This window comes from Pseudogymnoascus verrucosus (assembly GCF_001662655.1).
Source record: "Pseudogymnoascus verrucosus strain UAMH 10579 unplaced genomic scaffold scaffold_59, whole genome shotgun sequence".
NCBI lineage: Eukaryota > Fungi > Ascomycota > Leotiomycetes > Thelebolales > Thelebolaceae > Pseudogymnoascus > Pseudogymnoascus verrucosus.
The window spans coordinates 67,837-88,819 of NW_017263710.1; the positions used below are offsets into that span (position 1 = coordinate 67,837).

General features: G+C 51.7%; 8 protein-coding genes and 1 non-coding gene across 9 annotated transcripts; 3 read left to right on the forward strand and 6 right to left on the reverse strand.

Annotated features, from left to right (window-relative positions):
- The first annotated feature begins 429 nt into the window (after window positions 1-429).
- VE01_09815 (uncharacterized protein) lies at window positions 430-3,007 on the forward strand. The gene is made up of 3 exons (XM_018279224.2): window positions 430-2,080; window positions 2,133-2,331; window positions 2,422-3,007. The coding sequence occupies exons 1-3, from the start codon at window positions 1,744-1,746 to the stop codon at window positions 2,795-2,797; spliced, it is 912 nt and encodes a 303-aa protein (XP_018126384.1). The 5' UTR covers window positions 430-1,743; the 3' UTR covers window positions 2,798-3,007.
- A 508-nt stretch (window positions 3,008-3,515) lies between these two features.
- VE01_09816 (uncharacterized protein) lies at window positions 3,516-6,326 on the reverse strand. Its single transcript, XM_018279225.2, has 3 exons — window positions 5,989-6,326; window positions 5,778-5,932; window positions 3,516-5,727 (listed from the first exon to the last, which is right to left on the reverse strand). Exons 1-3 carry the CDS (start codon window positions 6,002-6,004, stop codon window positions 3,547-3,549), a joined length of 2,352 nt encoding a protein of 783 aa, XP_018126356.1. The 5' UTR covers window positions 6,005-6,326; the 3' UTR covers window positions 3,516-3,546.
- A 358-nt stretch (window positions 6,327-6,684) lies between these two features.
- On the reverse strand, window positions 6,685-7,829 carry VE01_09817 (uncharacterized protein). Its single transcript, XM_018279226.2, has 3 exons — window positions 7,692-7,829; window positions 7,137-7,603; window positions 6,685-7,070 (listed from the first exon to the last, which is right to left on the reverse strand). The coding sequence occupies exons 1-3, from the start codon at window positions 7,761-7,763 to the stop codon at window positions 6,752-6,754; spliced, it is 858 nt and encodes a 285-aa protein (XP_018126388.1). The 5' UTR covers window positions 7,764-7,829; the 3' UTR covers window positions 6,685-6,751.
- Window positions 7,830-8,461: 632 nt separating this feature from the next.
- VE01_09818 (uncharacterized protein) lies at window positions 8,462-9,851 on the forward strand (the record flags this gene model as incomplete). Its single annotated transcript, XM_018279227.1, has 6 exons — window positions 8,462-8,652; window positions 8,698-8,722; window positions 8,781-9,018; window positions 9,070-9,183; window positions 9,398-9,595; window positions 9,664-9,851. 6 exons carry the CDS (start codon window positions 8,462-8,464, stop codon window positions 9,849-9,851), a joined length of 954 nt encoding a protein of 317 aa, XP_018126361.1.
- A 101-nt stretch (window positions 9,852-9,952) lies between these two features.
- Window positions 9,953-11,589, reverse strand: VE01_09819 (uncharacterized protein; the record flags this gene model as incomplete). Its single annotated transcript, XM_018279228.2, has 2 exons — window positions 11,100-11,589; window positions 9,953-11,045 (listed from the first exon to the last, which is right to left on the reverse strand). Exon 2 carries the CDS (start codon window positions 11,003-11,005, stop codon window positions 9,953-9,955), a length of 1,053 nt encoding a protein of 350 aa, XP_018126407.1. The 5' UTR covers window positions 11,006-11,045; window positions 11,100-11,589.
- A 234-nt stretch (window positions 11,590-11,823) lies between these two features.
- On the reverse strand, window positions 11,824-11,896 carry VE01_09821 (the record flags this gene model as incomplete). Its single annotated transcript has 1 exon — window positions 11,824-11,896. It is a non-coding gene; the product is annotated as a tRNA-Arg (tRNA).
- Window positions 11,897-12,305: 409 nt separating this feature from the next.
- Window positions 12,306-13,718, reverse strand: VE01_09822 (uncharacterized protein; the record flags this gene model as incomplete). Its single annotated transcript, XM_018279229.1, has 2 exons — window positions 12,306-13,286; window positions 13,338-13,718. The coding sequence occupies 2 exons, from the start codon at window positions 13,716-13,718 to the stop codon at window positions 12,306-12,308; spliced, it is 1,362 nt and encodes a 453-aa protein (XP_018126385.1).
- A 928-nt stretch (window positions 13,719-14,646) lies between these two features.
- VE01_09823 (uncharacterized protein) lies at window positions 14,647-16,347 on the reverse strand (the record flags this gene model as incomplete). Its single annotated transcript, XM_018279230.1, has 2 exons — window positions 14,647-15,126; window positions 15,181-16,347. 2 exons carry the CDS (start codon window positions 16,345-16,347, stop codon window positions 14,647-14,649), a joined length of 1,647 nt encoding a protein of 548 aa, XP_018126366.1.
- Window positions 16,348-16,905: 558 nt separating this feature from the next.
- On the forward strand, window positions 16,906-20,355 carry VE01_09824 (uncharacterized protein). Its single transcript, XM_018279231.2, has 4 exons — window positions 16,906-17,335; window positions 17,392-17,510; window positions 17,584-20,078; window positions 20,135-20,355. The coding sequence occupies exons 1-4, from the start codon at window positions 17,286-17,288 to the stop codon at window positions 20,228-20,230; spliced, it is 2,760 nt and encodes a 919-aa protein (XP_018126386.1). The 5' UTR covers window positions 16,906-17,285; the 3' UTR covers window positions 20,231-20,355.
- Window positions 20,356-20,983: the final 628 nt, after the last annotated feature.

Below are 20,983 nucleotides of genomic sequence, written 5' to 3' on the forward strand. Positions count from 1 at the left end.
TCAAAACTTGCGATTGAGCAGCTCAGAGATATCACTTTTTACATCGGCAATGGGAGGCTTGAGAGCAGATGAGAGAGTCTGATAATTGGGAGAGATGGAGGGATTAATAAAAGAGAGAGAGAGATTTAGTTAATTAGATTTTAAATACCACATATACACATCATACACATACACACGTTTGAACTTGAAAGTGAGATCCTGTTTGTTCTACTATTCTTGCCTTGTTTTACTTCGCTTGCCTCTCTTTTTATCACTTGGGGATTAAGAGGCATCTATCTCACAGTCAGCTGTAAGATAGTTAACAGCAAAACGGTCCAGACCGTTAGAACCATGGACAGCCGCGCACGGTCCTTCCCAGTTTTTGCACAGCACCACAATTTTGCTGACATTTCTGCACACATTTATAGTGATGCGCCACACTTATGCTCTAGGATCACTTAATTGACGGTTGTGCCACGTGCACCCGTTGCGCACAGCCACTTGTGTTTCTGCGTTTCCGTGATTCCGCGTACATTTAGGCAGAACACGATGGTAGTGCGTTTTGTCGCTTATATGGACAGACGACCGCTCTGTTCGCCCAGAGAAAAGTGGTCGAAATAGGTGAGAATGAGCTCTTATGAGCACACTTACTTGCTGAAAGAAACCGATAGCTGCGAGCGTGCTGCTGCTGCGTCTATTTAGAGGTCCTTTGCATCTATACCACTCGCTATTGTTGGCGATTTATCTTCAACTTTTCCCTCTCTGCCCCCTTTTGCGCTTTCAAGTCAGCTCGTGGGTGCCCCTATCAAAAGATGCCCGCCCTTTGAGCAAAGCCTAGGCAGGTTCTTCTTCTACTTTTAGAAAGTTCGTTTTGGCGTTTTCGATGCTTTCTACACATATTGTTGTCACTACATTGTTTAAAAGCAACAAGTTGACAGATGTCAAGTTGAATCTGCGCACTTCCCTATTCAAGCAGCCTAGTTTGCGCATATTTAGTTGACATTTGTCAACTTGTACTCGATTTTAGCTAGACTGCAGTGGTTTTGCTTTTTCGTCGGTCCAGTACGTAGAGTTGTGCTCGCTGTATGGCAACTGCTCCCTCCTCACTTCAAGTTGATAGATAGTGCCTTCCACATGCCGCTTCGTTTAGAGCGCAGTTTATAGATTTATTCTCGTTGATAGCGGTTTGCGCACTTCTCTATCAACTGCTCCTATTTTGTGCAAACTCCTGTCGACGGTGGCACGGGGGTGGCTCTCGGTTTCAGCGCACTTCTTCTTTCATACCGCAGGATTTAAACGAATCCGTTTTCATAAGTACGTAAGTTTCCTTTCAAAACCGTTTGGTATGAGAACACTAGGTTTTGATGCTCTTATATCTTCGTCTTTCTCAATACAATCCCCAAAGATAACACTCCCAACATCTCCCCCTCACATCTCAATACCAATTTTGCCTTCCCCCCCTTCATCTTTTTTCTTCTCATACTCCATTCTTTGTCCAAGTCTGCCACCGCAAGCGGGCTATCACGGGGCGGAAACTCAATTTCATTGATGATTTCTTTGATCGCCCTCGTCGCCGTTTGTCCGAGGACATGACAAGATGCCTTCTTTTGTTCAGCACTCGAGTTCTCCCGCTATATCTCCCCCCCCACTCTATTGATACTCCCGAGAACATTTGAGATCCCAAACAATCGACACCAAGGATATAATTTACCTCGTTGTCTCCCCGCAATTTCAACGCTCGCAATCCCCGCCCCCTAATGCACCATGCCTCCCAAGGGAAAGCCAACGCGCATACAGCCGCACCGGACGGTCAAAACCAATTCCGCGACAGAATTTCCTCCCCTGCCAACGACGCTAGGAGGTCGTGTGACGAAGACACCGCCGAAGGGAAAAGATAAGAAAATAAAAACCCCCAAGAAGGCGCCGGCGAACGAGCCCGAGAAAGGAACGGCCAACGATCCCGAGAAGGGAACGGCCAATGAGCCCGGGAAGGGAACGGCCAATGAGCCCGGGAAGGGAACGACCGACGGCCCCAACAAACCCGATGCTGATAATGATTTAACGGATACTGATAACCCCTTCGCTAATGGTGCACCAGACAGTATGCCACCTCCATTCCCCTCCCCATTTCTTTCGCAATTAACACCACCCAGCTTACCTGAAGCGGGCCGCCATCGTCGTGGGTAACATTATCTCGGCCGGCTACCACGAGGCATACACCGAACTCCAGAGTCATGATCACAACTACATCTCGAGGTTCGTGCGTGAATCCGGCGATAGATGTGGACATGTGCACTCAAAGTACCGCAAGTTTGTTATCGTCGCAAAGTTCAAGAGCCACTTCGTGTCTCAGTGCGTCCCTCTTATCCTCCCTCCTCACCCCGTTTTAACACCCTATTCACTAGTACGTGTTGAACTAAATAGAGCTAACTGCCCCATTAGCCCCATCTACAGCAAACGATTCTCCTTCCTTGATACCCGCGGAGACCACAATGAGTACGCTGAGATCATCGACAGCAGTCTGAAGAACTTCAGTCCACCGAGGCTTCCCCGTCCACAGCCCCTCTGCCGCGGCAACTCCGACAATGTCTGGTTGTGGAGCAAGGCGGAGATGATCCAGGATCGTAACTGGGCGCGCATGTCTGACACGTCGGTGGCGTGGATGGCGCGGCCAGTGGCCCATGCGAATAAAACTAGAGCAAAGGTGGTGAGTACGTTGGAACCGGAGAGTGTGGAGCAGCTATTGCGCTGGGCGAGAGATTGTTTTGATAGGGGAGTTGGAGGTGGGGATGAAGGAGCATTTGAGGTTGCTTGGTAAAGAGGGTCTGGTGGATGCGCCAATACCTCCATCAGGAGGGGCCTGGGGACCACAGAAGCTGTTGGTTTAGGTTTTGTAGGAGTTTGGGATTCAATTGGGGGTATTACGTGAGGGGTTTTTTTTGGGATAGCGTGGGTTGGGGGTTTTGATACATATATGGATTGATATTGGTTATATGTACTAGATATTTGGAATTTGAAGGGATGGCGGCTAGTTTGCTCTATTTACAATTAGTTTTAGTTAATTTGTATTACTTTTCGTATTTTCTTGCCTTCTACGGGCTGCGGAGTACTCGCAGTATTTAGACTTACTGACTGGTGATGTATCATTTAGCAGTTATCACATATGGAAGCTAGCTGCCACAATTTTCGAAATGGCTGCTACAAGCCCCTTACTATCCTGCTGCAGATCTTGAAAATTTACGTTTCAAGCCCTAATACTTAGCAATATAGGCTCTTTTTAAAGGCCTACATTCACCGGGTTGTAATCCTACGGGGCCCTGTTTATAGTCTTACAGACCCTGTGCGGGTTTTGCGCAAATTTACGGTACAGGGGTAGATTATGCGCACATTTATATCTTCGGTTGGATCGCAAGATGTGCGGACTTATATTCAGGTCAAGAGTAGTTAGTAGTAATGTTGCATACCTCGTCTACCAACTTTCCGGCATGACTGAAGAACTGACGCTTGGATCTGGCATGTCATAATATAAAGAGATGGTCATAATTCTTCTATTTGCAGTCTATTCAACTAAGCCAACACAGCCTCGTCAACAGTGACCTCCTTCTCCTTAGGGGCTAACGTAGCCTCATCAACAGTGACCTCCTCCTCCTTAGGGGCCAACGCAGCCTCATCAACATTGACCTCGGTCTTCTTAAGGGCCAACATAGCCTCGTCAACAGTAACCTCCCTCTCCTTAAGGGCCCCCTCAACAATCTCCTCTACTTTCCCAACCTCACCTGCCTTAATCCCATACGCCTTGAGGCTGATCTCCCCACCCTCTGCCCTCAGCGGCAACACCGTCCCCTCTCTAACATACAACGGCACCGAATCCAAGCGATGCACCTCCTTAATCCACCTCGGCCCCTCCTTAACCTCCCCACTAATAAACGAAGTCCACCTTCCCTCAGGCAGGTAAAATTCAACACTCCCATCCTCCTCAAACACCGGCGCTACAATCAACGACGAGCCAAGCATGAACTGCCTATCCAAGCTCCATGACGTCGGGTCGTTGGGGAATTCAATGCACATAGCGCGCAGACTGAGTGGCAAGCCATCACGAACACTCTTCGCCGCCTCGGCCTGGATATACGCGCCGAGCTTAGCCTTGATCTGCACGAACGTGCGCAGCACGGCCGTGGCACCCTCGTCGCTCTGGTCGTCGTTGTCGATCGCCCATGGCACGCGCACGGAGTCGGAGCCGTGGAGTCGACTGTGGCTGCACAGCAGTCCGAAGGCGACCCAGCGCTTGTAAAGCCAGGGCGGGGGGTTGCCCTCGAAGCCGCCAATGTCGACACTCCAGAAGGCGAAGCCGCTCAGTCCGAAACCAAGACCGCCGCGGAGGGACTCAGCCATCGCTTCGGGGGTGGACTCGCAGTCGCCGCCCCACTGGAGGGGGAAGCGCTGGGATCCGGCAGCGGCGGCGCGGGCGAAGAGGACGGCCTCGCCCTTGCCGAAGCGCTCGGTCATGGCGGCGTAGACGGTCTCGTTGTAGAGGACGGAGTAGTAGTTGTGCATGCGTCCCGGGTCTGAGCCGTCGTGCCAGACGACGTCTTCGGCGGGGATGCGCTCGCCGAAGTCGGTTTTGATGGAGTCGATGCCGATGTCGAGGAGGGAGGTGATCATGCCCTGGAACCAGGTTCGGGCGGCGGGGTTGGTGAAGTCGACAATGGCCATGCCGGCTTGCCAGAGGTCCCATTGGAAGACGTCGCCGTTCTTGCGCTTGAGGAGGTAGCCGTTTGCGGCGGCTTCGGCGAAGAGGGGGGAGGCTTGTCCGAGGTAAGGGTTCGTCCAGACACTGACTTTCTTGCAGAGTCCGCTGTCCTTCATGCGCTTGATCTGGCCGGCTGGGTCGGGGAACTTCTCCTTGTCGAAGGCGAAGTCGCACCATTGGAAGGCCTTGAGCCAGAAGCAGTCAAAGTGGAACACGTCGACGGGAATGGCTGCCTTCTTCATGCCCTCCAGGAATGCCGTAACCGTCTTCTCATCGTAGTCCGTCGTGAAGCTCGTGCTGAGCCACAGGCCATAACTCCACTCTGGCACCGAGCTCGCCTGGCCGGTCAACTTTGCGTACCGTCTTAGCACGTCCTTTGGTGTCGGCCCATCAATAATGAACCACTTTAGGCGCTGCCCCTCTACACTCGTCTGCAGGCGACAGCATCGCTCGCTTCCGATCTCTAGCTCGACCTTCTCTGGCGTGTCGATAAAGACTCCGTACCCCCTCGAGCTCATCCAGAAGCTGACATTCTTGTAAGCCTGGTCACTCGAGGTGCCACCGTCCGCATTCCACAACTGAACCGCCTGCCCGACCTTGTTAAATGGTCCGAAGCGCTCACCAAGCCCGTGCACGGATTCTCCGACTCCCAGCGTCGTCTGCGTGAATACATGGTGCTGGATGTTGCGCATATCGCCCGTCTGCTGCATATTACTAATGGGTGGGTTGTAAGCGAGGCCTACGCTGCGCTCGCGCAGATCTGTGAGAACGCGGCCATTGGCACCCTTGAAGTCGATGCGGAATGGCTGCGAGGCACCAGCGACGGTGGCGGTGAGGGCGCCGGCGCTGAGGATAGTGCGTTCCGAGGCAGTCGTGATAGTGGCCTCGACTTCTGGGGCGCTGTCGGGGAAGAGCTCAAAGTTAGGGCCCTTGCGAACGGCGCCGGCCCAGTGAGTAGACTCGACTGAGATGATACCATCCGAGACAGCTTCAATGTCCTGGGCATGTTAGGCTGGGGAGGGTGTTAGGCGCAAAGGATGGGGCTTACGATTGTGAGGGTGCTGCGGTTCAGGACATCGCCGCGGTTGGAGATTCTCCTCGTGGGGCAGAGGAGGGAGAGTGCCTTCTTGTCCGCGCGCTCGGTGATGGAGTACACTTGCTCGGCGTACTCAATCGTCGTCCCCTCGGCCACAAGCCACATGCCTGTTCTCGCGCATTAGAAGGTGCTCTTGGTTGCAATCGCAAAGGGGAGCTCTTACCATCGCGGAACTTCATCGTGCTGTGTTTATTAAAAGTACCTTGCGGACTTAAACTATGGCAAGTGTCCCTCACAGGGACACACGCTCTTATATCAAAGCAAGAGCTCCCCAACAGAGATCAGCCGGGAATATAAGTTATCCACTAACATTCTCACTCACACTCCCCACCGGCCCCGCCATCCCCGCCATACCCGTAGCAATTCCCCTCTTGCCTTCTGCCGTATAGACCTATGACCACGTTACAGCACAATTATTTGCACATATTGCCGTCAATCGCCGAATAATCGCTGTATGATGGCCGTAAAAGGCTCCGTGACCCAAATATCGGACGAAGTAAGTTCCTCCTATCGGAACCTGCCCCTCCGGAGTGACGAAGCACGGCGAAAAATAATTCCGTGCCTGAATACCGAAAGTAGGACATACAGCCGCGGACTTGCGGGGTTGGAGTTAAAGAATTAAGAACATCGTTCTCGGGTTGGAACAATTGTTGTTCTATGCATATAGTATATGCATATTTGTGATAAACTAAACGCAGTACTGATTGCATATACCTGTAGTGAGGATTGAACCATTTTTTTGATTATTTCTATGATAAATACCAGCCAACCAACCATCCACCAGCCATTTCCCATCATGCACTAGTTTACTTTATGCAATACTGTACAGGTATCTACTCCAATCCCCCACCCCCACCCCCGCTCCGGCTCCGAAACCCCCACATAACGAATTATCCCCAATTATTCTCAAGATTACTGTTTACTCTTTACTTCGTGGGAATCTTCTTAGAGCTGCTCTGGACCTTCCTCGCCGATGGGCGGTTGATGTGGTGGTTTGGGATCCAGCTCTCATCGTATGCCTGCTGTGCCAGATCCTTGGTGGTGACAGCTGGTCCATCAGCACCAATTACGCTCAGCTGCTCATCGGTTGGAACGGCCTTCTTGGTACCAGCCAGCGAGCGACGTGCGCGCTCGCCTCCCTTGCCTCCGCGCTTAGTCTGGGGGAAGAGAGTCTCGATCCAGGTCTTGTAGACGAAGTAGAGCGTACCGGCAGTAGCGGCGGCAAGCACAAGGTAGAGGAAGACGCTAGAGGACCAGTTAGCATTGGTTCGTTCAATTGTCACATATTTCTGGAAAAGGGGTTATGCATACATTTGGGGGTCAAGGAAGCTAGTCGGCGCCTCAACAACGCTGACAGTGTCATGGAACGCTGGTACTTGACGAACGTTGCCCTTGTTATCGGTGAAAATGGCCATCAAAGACAGCTGCAAGTCCGCCGGCTGCAGGTCCGTCGTGAAAGTATATGGTAAGCTCTCCTTGGCTCCTGCCGGGACCTCCACCGTGTACTTCGTAGTCGTCAAGTTCTTCACAATCAAGGATGAGGCATGTGCGCCAGCCTTGAGGTCGGTCTCAGGGCGTGAAAGCATGCCACCAACCATGACCAGCGTGATGGGCGCACCCTCATTGTTGGTGATATCGAGGAGGGCGTGGGTGCCTTGGCCATTGATAATCTTGGGGCCAAAGATCTCCGCACTGGGGAAGGAAGCAGTTACGGAGACGTCGAAAGGCGGTGCATCCTCAGCTGGGGTAACACCTTCTTTAGCGGCATCCTCAGGGGACTGGAATGGGTTAGAGAGTTCAATGAATATCATAGAGAGCAACGGAGGCTCCAAGCACGTGGATGGATTCGAGGCGGGATTTACTTACGGCATTGGCAGCTACGGCACCAATGGTGCGTAGAGCCAGCAGGGCAAGAACAGAAAATCGGTAGGAAACCATGACGGCGATGTTGCGAGAGATGGGCGAGGCGACGTAGAGTTGGAGATGATGAGCTTGATACTGTCGTGATGCAATGTGTCGACAACGCGCTCGTAAGCGAACGGAGCTCTTTCCACGCTGACTAATAAATAAGTTGGAGCTTTCCCCACACTTGACACCCTCACACGTGGTAAATATTGGGGTCAAATCACGTGCTCACCTCCTTTAACAAGGTTATTTATTGTTATAATCTTGGAAAGCTCTAGTAAAAAGTCTAAACTATTTATAATCCTATTCCTGGACTAAGAACTCAAACTAGACCCATAGGTACTCTAGATCAAACACCGTTCAGGCCTATGTCAGACATATAACACAGATCTTATCTAGACAACGTGGTTGTCTCAGTCCATGAACACCATCAGCCATCAGACCAGACTATCCACCCAGATCAGCTAGTGAGCCATTGATCTCCAATATCCCAGGTCACATCCAGAGTTACTGTGTGTGTGAGAAGAGAAAGGTGGCGTGAAGGTGATCTTCCGGCATTAGAGTAACTGCGGTGGGATGGATAGAGCTAGCAGTTCAAGGCTACCTTGTGGCCCCCACGTGTTGAGATAGTTGACCCCTTTCCAAATACATTCTTCTTCGCTGTCCTTCTGGCCATGGCATCTATTTTAAAATGGGCCAAAAGATCCATTCAAAGGGCCCCGTCCCCGCCAATGCGCTTTTCAAACACCGGTTTCAAAACCATCAATGCATCAGAGGTGCTCGAGGAGGAACAATTTGCGGATTTCAATATGGGGCAATACTACCCCGTCAACATTGGCGAAACCTTCAATTCCAAGTACCAAGTCGTTGGGAAACTAGGGTTCGGAGTCATATCCACTGTGTGGCTCGCTCGAGATCTCAAGTAAGGCCATCCTTTGAAGTCATGAACGAGCTAACGGAATCGGAGAGCATCAACATGTGTCCCTGAAGGTGTATACACGCCAAGAAGCGAATTGGGGGGAGTTTGAGGTTTACAAACGTCTAAACCAGGGAAATTCATCACATCCAGGCTATGGCCATGTGAGAAAAGCGTTGGGGATATTTACCATCCCCCGTGCCGGAGGGGACCATTACTGTCTAGTCCAAAAGCCGACAAGGGAGAGCTTCAGGGATCTCCTGTATCGTAACCCGATTCTTCGATTTACTGAAGAACTTCTCAAAGCAGGCCTGAAGCAGGTTTTTCTCGTGCTCGATTATTTGCATACAGAGTGCCAGCTTGTTCACACAGGTGGGGTTCCTTTTTGCTTTCAGGTATTGAACTTGCTAACAAACCTAATAGACATCAAAGGAGACAACATCCTCCAGGAGTTTGAAGACATATCGATCCTTGACGCGTTTACTAAACCGAAATGGACAACCCTTCTCCACGGAAATTTATCAGCGACGCACCGGTGTATGCTTCTTGACGGTTCGAACTGCCGAGGAAATTTGGGAATGCCGTCCTGAGTGACTTCGGTTCTGCAGTGCGCGGGGATGAGAAGAGAAATCATGACGCACAACCTAATGTATACAGGTCGCCAGAGGTGATGTTAAAGACTGAATGGAGCTATCCAGTCGATATATGGAATGTTGGCGTTATGGCATGTCGCCTATTCTCTCCCCCATAGCACTCCCTCAAATTACTACCAAGGCTCATCAGATCTGGGATCTTTTCGAGGGTAGACACATGTTTTACGGGAACGACCCAGTTGGGAAGGGATATTCAACACGCGCGCATCTTGCGGAGGTGATTGGGATGTTAGGCCCGCCGCCCATGGATCTCCTCGGGCGCGGGATACGTAGCCACGAGTTTTTTGCGGAGGATGGTACGCATGATGCTCTATCCTTTTAACGCCTGCCATTGGAAGCAAGCTTCTAACGATCTTATTTGTAGGGGCATGGAAAGCCGAGGTGGACGTACCACAAGATACGAGCTTGGAGAGGTCTGACGAGTTTCTGGAGGGAAAGAATAAAGAGATTGTTTTGGTTTTTATGAGAGGGATGCTGCAGTGGCGACTAGAGGATCGGAAAACAGCAAAGGAACTGCTGGAGGATCCATTGCTGAATGACCAAATAGATTGATGTTTGGTATTGTATATATTACTAGTATACTGAAATTAATCAGGATGCCTACAAACCAACTGTAGTTAAACAAGACATACCAGCCAATTCATTCCCTCATATCAGCTTGCCAAAAACTTCCTCACAGTCTCGATACCCAACTCAACTCTCCCATTCCTTCTCTTATTCTCAAACAACTCATGCCCCACACCCCCAATCTCCTCCCATTCCATCCCCTCTTCAAACCCCCCCTCCCTCACCGCATCAACCAACCCCCGCATCGCAAACCCCATATACCCCGGACTCCCCCCACCTCCAACAAACAAAACCTTCCTCCCCTCAGCAACTCTCTCAAACACCCTCGCATCATCCACCATCGCCTGTACAAGCGCAAAATCATACCTCAACACCGGCGCCAACATCTCCATCGTCACGACCCCCTCATCCTCCTCCCCCGCTCCCTTTCGCCTGCCTTGCTCCCTCGCCTCGGCGGACATGATCAGTCCCGTCAGGAAACGGATGATAAAATCTGGGCATTTACGCAGCCACCCCGGACCAAGCTGCACGATCCGCATTGCCGTTACGAGCGCGGAAGTTGTATCCCCAGTTCCGATCTCAGCTTCGTAGCGGCGGATGCTGGGGAGGTCGGGGAGGATGTCTCGCGTGGCTAGTGGGGAGGATAGGATGAGTGGCGGGTCGAAGATGATAGCTTTTTGGATAGTGGGGTTTGGGACTTCGGTGGGACGGTGTGTGCATGCGGCGAGGACGAGGAGGGCGCCGCTGCTAATGCCAAAGAGAGATGTTGCGCTTGTGTGTCGCACTAGGGCGAACAGGTCTGTAAGGTCTGTTTTGAGGACGTTGAGGCAGAATTGGGGATCGTATGGGAGGTCTATGGGGTTGTCGTCGGTGGGTCCTGGGGTGCGCAGGAGGGGGGTTTTAGGTTCTGTCACGGAGGAGGGGTATGGTCCTGAGAGACCACGACTGCGGCGGGAAAATAGATGGACTGTGTAGGATGAGGAGAGTGATAATGCTAATTCATATTGGCTAAGGGCGGAGGACATGGCGCCTGGGATTATGATAATGCCAGCACCAGAGCCGACAGTGTAGTAGCTGAGTTCCACGCCATCGTCTGCTCGAAGCACTTGTGGATTTGGGGGTTTTGGTAGAGTGGCCATCTTGTCTGAGATAATGAATCTATGGACTTGACACAACAAGCTGGCTAGTAGGTTAGATATATGAATGTTGCGTTGGTTACCACAGCCAGCTTACGCGTTCACGGTTGGCGATGTCACCTGGCCACGCGCAACCAACGATCCAAACCGCAAGCTCGTATTTTAGGAGTAGGAAATACACTCAGTTAGATAAATAAAGAAGTACATAGTCGTTGTATGCCTCGCATGATGCATCGTCTTCATTGCCAGGAGGTTATGCGTCGTCTTGGCGTCGTCTTGACGTCGTCGCTTTGTTGGTCGCTTTGTTGGGGATGCCACCCGAAGCAAACCACACCCCACAGCATTTCCGGACCGCATTACAGACAAAGAGACAAAAATAAAGGCCAAATCTCTAGTATAGTAATATCGTACACCAGCATGCAAAAAATCCGTTTTGTACCGTCAAAAACAAAAACAAAAAATTAATGATGCTTTGACCCCCGCCGGGATCGAACCGACAATCTTTTGATACCATATAGCGCCGAAGCGGAAATCGAAGTCAAACGCCTTGCCATTGGGCCAGGAGGCCATCATTTATAACATAGCGACGCCAATTCCACATTAAGAATCTCCTCTCTTCCTTGGCAATTAATCCAAAGCCCACAAAAAAATATCCTCCTCGCACCCAGATAGCTGTGGATCGATTTGTGGATCACCGATGGTGGGGGGCGCAACATATTATTCGCGAAGCCTTGGTGGGGTTGACATTTAGGTGGGCAAAAAAAAATACAAAAAATTGCGAAAAAGATATGCTCCTCGGTGAAGAGGAGATGTTATGAATAGTGACCTACGCAGGGATCGAACCTGCAATCTCTTGATTCGTAGTCAAGCGCCTTGCCATTGGGCCAGCAGGCCTATTTCATGTGTTGGGGATGGGTAATGATGTATTTGAGAGGGTGCGTCATGGTGTCATCGCTCGAAGTGGCGGTTGAGACTTGCACGTAATATCGTAGAACTTCCAGTTATAAAAGAAGAATCATTAGAAATGATACATAAATAAGTATAATAGACGATTTATTGATCCAAGATGGTATGTATCTTTTTGCTTAAATTGTTTGGGATATGAATAATGAATATTTATTTCTATAATTCAATTTTACGAATAAATAAATCGGTTTTATATATGGCTATAATGCAATTTAATATTCAACCCCAAAAATACATGCCGCCATATCTACGCTATCAACAATAAAACAAAGTTGATCTATGGAACCCTAAACTCCCAGTCATACGTATATCCATGCATTCTGCCACCCCCCGCCTCTCAAACCCCCACCTTCCCCTCCCCCTCCCCAATCCACGCCCTCTCCCCAAACTTCCACACCTCATCCACCACCAACTGCACACCCCCCTCCCCACCAACCTCACTAAACACCACCAAATCCGCATCCGCCCCAACAACCAAGCTCCCCTTCACCCCCTCCATCCCCAACACCCTCGCCGGCGTCTCCGTCACCGTCTTCAGCGCCAGCGGCACACTGGCCCCTGTCCACAACAGGAAGTTGTTCACACACTCCACCAGCGAAATCGCGGAGCCGGCGAGCTTATCGCTGCCCTCGAGCGTCAGGCGCGGGCCAGTCTTGACGATGCGTTCGCGTCCCGAGGAGCCCCAGGTGTACATCCCATCCGGGAGACCGACGAGGTGCATAGCGTCCGTGACGAGGATGCATCCGTCTGGGTGGGCGCTCCATGCGATCTTGACCGTAGTCGGGTGCAAATGCAGACCGTCGACGATCAGGCCAAAGAACGGGCGGAAGTCGGTGCTGGAGCTGGAGGAAGAGGAGGTGCTGGTTGGGCGGCTGGTTGGGGGCGTGGTGCGCGGGGCGGTCACTTCTGTGCAGCCGAGGACGCCGAAGACGCCTGGGTCGCGGTGGTGGAGGGGACGCATGGCATTGAAGAGATGGGTTATCATGGTAGCGCCCGAGGCGACGGCGGCGCTGGCTTGCTCGTAGGTGGCTTCTGAGTGGCCGATTGAGTAGACGATGCCGCGGGAGACGATTTCGGGTATGGCCTGCTGGACACCCTCTTCAGGGGCGGCCGTGATCATCTTAGCATTGTTGAGGTTGTCGCTGCCGTAGCAGGCGACGAGGTCTGAGAAGCCGTTCGGGGCGGAGATGAGGACTTCGGTGTTGTGAATACCGTTCTTAGTGGGGGAGAGGAAGGGGCCTTCGATGTGGGCGCCGAGAGACTCGGAGCCGTCGGTCGAGTCGCGCGCGCTGCCTGAGGGACCGAGATGGGGTAGTAACTGCTGCTATTAGTATCACATATGGATACAGGAGCTGTAAATTGTTCAAACCTTATGGTAGACCTCGCTCTTCTGGCTTGTCATCGTCGGCAAGTAGCTCGTCACGCCCGTCGATATTAATTGCCGATTCACCTCCTTCAACTTCTTAGGGAAGCTGCCTTCCTCCTCCGGCACGTCTGAGAAGTTAATTCCGAACGCGCCATTTAATTGGACATCAATCATGCCAGGAGAGAGGATGCGGTTGCCCAGGTCAACGACGACATCAGGAAGGCGCTGCTCGGTATAGAAGACATCTTGTCCATCAAGAATCTTCCCCGTGAGCGAGGAGACCCAGAGGTCTGCCCGAACGAGGGAGTTGTGGCGGAGGAGGCGGCAGTTGGTGAACCTGGTGATGATGTCCCGAGGACCCGTTGTATTGGTTGAGCTGGGCATGTTGAACGAGGAAGGAATGAGCATCGGCCCAGCGGTAGGATGGAAATGAGATGAGATGAAAGAGCAGACCTATCGCTGTCGTAATTGAAGCGATGAGAAGTATATTACCTACATCGTGAATAACAATAAAATAAAGAAATGGACCTGGCCTAGCTACGATACCATTGAAGTATCAGATAGTGGATGGTTAGACCCAGAGGTGACTTGATGGTTGCGATGAATAATTGGAGTAAGTAGATGTCCTGATGACGTTGGAGTAACGGTGGGTGGTTCTGCACGGCAGAGGGCGGTGGTGGCCATGTAACGTTGCCCAGTACAGACCCGACCGACACCACCAAAATGTTTTTGGCGGGGTCCGAGACAAGATGCAACCAACAACATCCCCAAACTTGGCGAGTCCCCATTGACCCATACAGTATGTAACACCAACCTGATTGCCACCATAACATTGTGAAAAAAAACGAAGAGATTTTCTATTTCGTAGGTTAGAAGAATCAGAGCACTAGACATAGAATAATAGGCATGCGTCCGTGTTCTGAAATATATAATATGAATTTCAGGGTACAGTACAACATATATGACAATATGTGGGGTATCTCTCCAATCCTGACGATCATTGAGCCTCAACACAGAAATGGTAAAAGACTGGCTCGCATAGTGCACAGCCAGCCCTAGAATCAGTGGCCTGCCTCCATATCCCTTCCTGGCATAGTTTGAACGCCCCTTCCACGTTTTGTCGAGCCGGACCACCGGGACTTTCCCCTGCGACGTAGCGTTGTTGCAAGGTGAATATTACCGCAGCTATGGGAGCACCCTTACTCCCTGAAGCTAGGAATTAGACCAATTATACTGCCCATTGGCTCAAGCCATGCAACTGTGTGATGCAAGCACTGAGCTCCCCTGAACGGGATACTAGGTCCGGACACTTTCAGTCGTTCATGGCGGAAAAGTACCGCTTCGGTTTGGACCGCACTTCCTGAGCTTTGACTTCTGGCGCTCTCAAATGGTGGACGACATGAGGCCGATAGATGGCATCAACAGGTTGCATCCAATCATCCAAGCTGAGGGGAAAGTATTCGTATAGCTGGTCGAGCTTCTCGAGAGGGCTCGCAGCCAACGGTCTTGTTGGGATAGAATCCGTCGGGGGAGAGGCAGACGTATCTGAAATTACAGTATGGACATCGTCATCTGAAACTGACAGCCCTATCGGAGCTTTCTGTGCAGGGGGAGCGCGGAACTCCTCTTTAATCTCCGTATGATGCCAGTCCGTGGGCGGAACAGGTGGCCGGCGTTTTGCTGCAACTGGGGATCCGGACGCTAGTCTTTTCGCACGAGGCTCGAGAGGACCTGGGGAAGGCGGAGTCGGAGACATATGAGGCCATGATGACACTTGCTCCAATGGCGGTTGCTATAGTACAGTTAGCATAGGCAGATGATTGGCCAATTCCCCTGATTGACAGACCGTTCCAGATTGCGCGAGGGGCGTGCTTACAATATACGACTTCTGTGAGTAGTACTTGTTAGATGCCTGGGATAATGCCGGCTCGATCCATTGTGGGGTAGCTGCCGCTACACTCCCCGCGCTTCTCATGCGGTTCATTGGATCCGACTGTTTTCGCTCGCTGAGAGGCACATCTTTGCTGCTGTCAAAGTTCTTAGGGCTCCGCCCTCTGACGACAATTGGATTGGACTGGATCTCTGCGATCTTGATCAGCTGGCCGTCACCTTCTGTCTTGGCCATTAATGTGATCTGGATTTGGTAATGTTGTTGTAGGCCCTTCCGTCGGCCATTGTTTGCAGTAGCGTACTTGAACTGCAGTCTTCGCCATGCTATCGGGATATTGACGTATATGGGATCGGCTTCCTGATTTGACGACAAGTCTATCGGGATGTTCGCTGGTGCTGCCCCGGCCTTATCTTCCGATGCAGAGCTATTTGCAGCCGCCGCCTTCCATGGCACTGATATAATTTCTGTTGGTTTCCCCTCGATCGACTCCGTGGCGGACAGCACCGCGACAAGGTCCTGAATTGCCACTTGTCCTCCTTGCTCCACGAGTGCCTGCGCCGTGGTCCGGGATAGAATAATGGCTCCCGATATCTGGAACAGATTCCGCCGGTAGCATGTCAGCTCCAGCGGCCTCCCACCTGTCTCTCCTTCGAACACGTCCTCTGCAATAGAGAACATGCCATTCAGTTCCGCAGCTAAGCGAGGCCATGTTTGTCCTCCGCTGTCGAGAACCTGGGTCTTGTGTATAGGCGCACCAAAGCCCAAGAGCTTGTTGTCGAGATTCGCGGGTGAAAATTCGGGCACAGCAGCTCCTGGGTCGAGAAGGTTGTCGAAGTAGCCGCCGTTGTTATATGCCAGCGAGTCGTCGAAGCCTGGCGCGAAGTCGTAGTGGTTGTTCGGAGTGAAGACGGGAAGGGACGACAAGTCCACGTTTAGGTCGTTACTGCCACGAAGGTAAGTCCGCATGCTTCGACCGAGATCATCATCAACGTACAACATAGCTTCCCCGGAGAAGTCAGAGGCCTGGCTGTATGCCTCGGAATTGTCGCCAGCTCCCTGAGGAAGACGCATGACATCCACCGAGGGCTGCGACGACATGCTCAACCCATCGTAGCCTGCCATCTCACCATCGCACGGTACTCTAGCATGCGATCGCAGTAGTTGGGTAGAAGAGTATATAATTGCGGTGGTTGAGGGATGGATATGGAGGTAGAATTGTTTGTTGATGAAGGTCTCATGGCTTTTCGGTGCTGCGGGGGATACCGAGAAGCGGTTGTGATTGTGGATTGTGGTTGGGGATGCTTGGTAGTCGAATAGTAGTCGAGTACTCGTGGAGTACTTGGTGTGTTCCTATCCGTTTTCTCCATTTCCCCAGGTTATATTAGCATTTTAGCACCTGACTGGCCCTCGGTTGGGCGCTGGACGAGCGGTGGATTAGTAGTGGATTTGTACTCTGTTAGTACCTCATTAGCAGCTAATTAGCAGGTCATTAGTGGACAAGTTAGCGTGTGCATCCCTGTGACCCCCCTGTGATGACCCTGTGATATCCTTGTGACAAACCACCACAGCGCCCCAGTTTAGTGCTTAGTTAGCGTCTGTTTCTTATCAGGGCTGCCGACATCCTTTCCCCGACGCTCCACCTCCCTCCACCCTCCTCCTCCTCCTCCACCCCCCCCTACCCCCCCCCTTCTAACCCTCCTCCACCTCTTTTCTCCACTCGTCAACCACAGGCCACGATACCACGGAACCACCGACTCTCTGTGGAACAGAACAAAACAAATTTAGGTACCTCCAACCGACCCCCCCCATCTTGAGCCTCAATCGGGTCAAAAACACCGCCATTTGTCCGCTATACTACCTATACAACATATATTTACGGCCTCACGATGATTTATTGTACCTTCTAGTTTCTTATATAACCTCTGATCTCGTGTGCCGGAGCCCGTGAGCCTATGTTCCCGCCTCGGTGCTCTCTCATGCCTGGCGGCGACAGCTTAGACCCCACCTGACTTCTTCAATATACGACTTTAATCTCGATAATCAATTGATACCACGCAACCATGGCCGCGTTCCAGGAGGACTTGGACCCAATATGGGACGACATGGACCGGTGAGTTGTTCTATTGAGACTATTCATGGTGTATGCGGAACTGACGACCACCACAGGGCTATGGGCCAGCTGTTCATGATGGGATGGGAAGGTGAGGAAGTCACGCCCCAGATCCGTTCCCTCATCGCAGATTATGGCCTCGGATCTATCATCCTGACAGCAAAAAACCTCAAATGTAGGCTGAATCTCTTCTTCTTTTCCAAATACTTGAGTTTTTCTTCATTGTCACACATCTAACGACTTCTCAGCTGCCGCGGACACGGCGAGACTCACCCAGGAGCTCCAGATAATTGCCCGAGACGCCGGCCACCCCGTTCCACTGATTATTGCTCTTGACCAGGAGAACGGAGGTGTCAATAGCTTGTACGACGAAGAGTACATATGCCAGTACCCGAGCGCTATGGGTGTCGCAGCTGCGGGATCGCCAGACTTGGCATACGAGGTAGCAAATGCCACTGCCCTGGAAGTGTCATCAGTGGGAGTCAACATGATCCTTGGTCCTGTTCTAGATGTTCTAAATAATGCTCAAATACAGCCGCTTGGCGTGAGAGCTGCAGGTGATGACCCTCATGAAGCTTCTCAATATGGTATCGCGTCCATGAACGGATACAAAGATGCGGGTTTGACGACCTGTGGGAAGCATTTCCCTTCATACGGAAACCTCACGTTTCTCGGATCTACGTTGGATATGCCAATCATTACAGAAACCCTGGAACAGCTTAGCCTAGGTGCTTTGGTGCCGTTCCGCAACGCAATCAATGCAGGACTCGATTCAATTATGGTCGGCGGCTGTGCTATCAATAATAAAGACATGAATATCATGCATGCCTGTCTCTCAAAAGAGGTTGTAGACGACCTACTACGGCGAGATTTGGGATTTAACGGAGTTGTCGTGTCCGAGTGCTTGGAAATGGAGGCGCTGAATGTTGATATCGGCTTCCGAGGAGGCTGCGTTATGGCGATAGAAGCTGGCTGCGATCTTGTCCTGCTCTGCCGCTCGTTTTCAGTCCAAAAAGAAGCATTGTCGGGACTGAAAATCGGACTCGAAAATGGTATGGTCTCAGTTGACCGAGTGCGAACATCACTACGTCGGGTCTTGAAGCTCAAGGCGAACTGCACATCTTGGGAAAAGGCCCTTAACCCACCGGGTCTGAAGCTTCTATCTAAATTTCACGAGTCTCATCTTGCTCTGTCGACGAGAGCGTATGACAACTCGATAACAGTCATGCGCGACAACAACCAACTCCTGCCACTCTCTCATACCATGTCTGAGAGCGAAGATCTCCTTCTCCTTACCCCGCTTCTGAAGCCCTTACCAGCGTCTGCTGCGACAAAGTTCCTCGCTGAGGGAAAAGCTACAGCCATCGACCACGATCGCTGGATGGACCGCGGATCTATCATGTCTGGCGAGGGTGTTTTCAGAGAGCTTGGCAGACAGCTGGCGCGCCAACGGCGCGGAAAGCTCCTCCATACCTCATACACCGCCAACGGAGTTAGACCTACACACGAACATCTTATAGAGCGCGCATCCTCGATTATTATCGTTACTGCGGATGCAACTCGAAACTTATATCAGTCAGGTTTTACGAAGCATGTCTCGATGATGTGCTCGTTACCAACCCCGACAGGGAAGAAGAAATCCCTCATCGTTGTATCGGTCTCCTCTCCGTACGATTTCGCCCGAGATAAGAGTATTGGGACGTATATTTGCACTTATGACTTTACTGAAACTGCCATGGAAGCCCTGGTTCGCGTCTTATTTGGACAGCTGAGGCCCCAAGGAAGTCTCCCTGGATCGTTACGGAAAGTTGCAAAGGCCCAAAAATCCCGGCAAGCGTGGCTGGTGGAGTCCTATTCCGAGAAAGACGTCAACTCTCTCAACACCTTGATACAGACCGTATCCAAAGCCTCAGTCCCGGGCTCCCCGTCACCCCTCTGGGGCGCCACCGCCCTATCCTTCTCTCTCGGAGACCCCGCCATAGCAGAAGCTCACTTCGTCGTCCGAAACTCCAGCACCGGTGCACTCTACGGTTTCTGCGCCACCTACGCCACCGCCACCATCGGCCACATTGGCGCCCTCTTCGTCGATCCGAGCAAGCGCAACCTCTCCATCGGACACTCCCTGTACCAACGAGCGCTCCGATCCCTAACCACCCGTCCCGGTCTCCAGAGTATCAAGGTCGGCACGCGCATCCCCGCCATCTACCCCGGCGTGCCAAGCACGGAGGGTTCGGTTCCCCGGCTGCGGAGGTGGCTGGGCGCGTCGCTCCCGCCCGCAGTGACGGTGTCCTCCCACCAGTTCGCGAGCTGTATCATCCAGGACCTGCATCACTGGTCGCCGCCGGAGCAGGTCGTCAAAGCGGTGCAGCGCTTACACGTCGATTTCGATTTAATCCACGGCCTCGGCGCGTTTGATGACGAGGTCGCGGCGCATATTTCTACGTATGGCAGCTGGGAGCAGTATAAATTGTATACGCTTGCTTTAGCGGATGCGGACGCGTGCGGGGTGGTCAGGGCGAAGAGCAGGGCTGATGGACGGCTTGTTGGGACGGTTGTGCTATGTCGTTCGAGCACGCTGTTGTCGCAATGGCATCCGCATCTAGTTGGTGGGAGGGCGGGAGGCGTTCTATCGCCCATTGTGAGGGCGGGATGTGAGGAGGATGGGGTGCTGTTGCAGGGGCTACTGTTGTTGGGGGTGAGGCAGAATAAGGCGCATAGGGCTTGGACGTCGTATTTGGATCTGGTGAGTTTGAGTCCCCGTCCGGATTTGTGGAGAGTGAGAGCTAACGTTGAAAATAGGTGCCTACTCAATTACTTGAGACGATTGCGCCCTTGGGGTTCAAGGTGCTGAATTCGTTTACGGATCTTGGCTGTGAATTACCTCAGAGAGGATGATATATGTATTTGGGCTGGAAATATGATCAAAATTAAACAAAATTTAAGAATATCTACAAATCTCTCCCAGCCTATCTTCGTAAATTGGCTTGTGTGAGTTTCCATCTGTAGTTTCGCTCCCTCGGAATATAAAACACAGTTGAAAGCCAGCCATCGACAGCAAATACAAGAAACAGAAAGGTAATCGCGAGCGTTGCCTTCCAGCGCGTAGAGGAAGAAGATATCATATGTATGATCTTGCCTACGAACCTCTTAGAATCACTCACAGCCGTGCCATTCCTCCATCATCACAGTATCACCACCACTGTCGGTGATTCCTGTCGCCGACCCCGCCAACCCCGCCAACCACCACCGATACTACCACCGTCACCGTTGATTCCTGATGCTATTATTATGCTACTCATTTTTCATCTAGCTCATCCCTCTTCCGCTCGTCAAATAGTAGATCAGTTTCTCTCCGCAAGCGCTGCTCAGTCCGTACCGGCACACCAACCCTCACTGTTACCCTCGGTTCTGTATTATCGTACACTGAGTGAACTAGGTCTTATAGGCCGCTTTCATATCAAAATTTCGTACCAGCAAATCACCCTTGCCGCAAAAATATCCCTTATATCCCCTCCTATCCCTTTATCTTTCCCCTTTTTTCATCCACCCCTCATATACCCCACCTCTGAATCCATAATACTTCAAGCGACGGTGAAATAAGCCCATTACGGATTCCGACCATCGTCTACGCATATTTAAGAGAGCCAT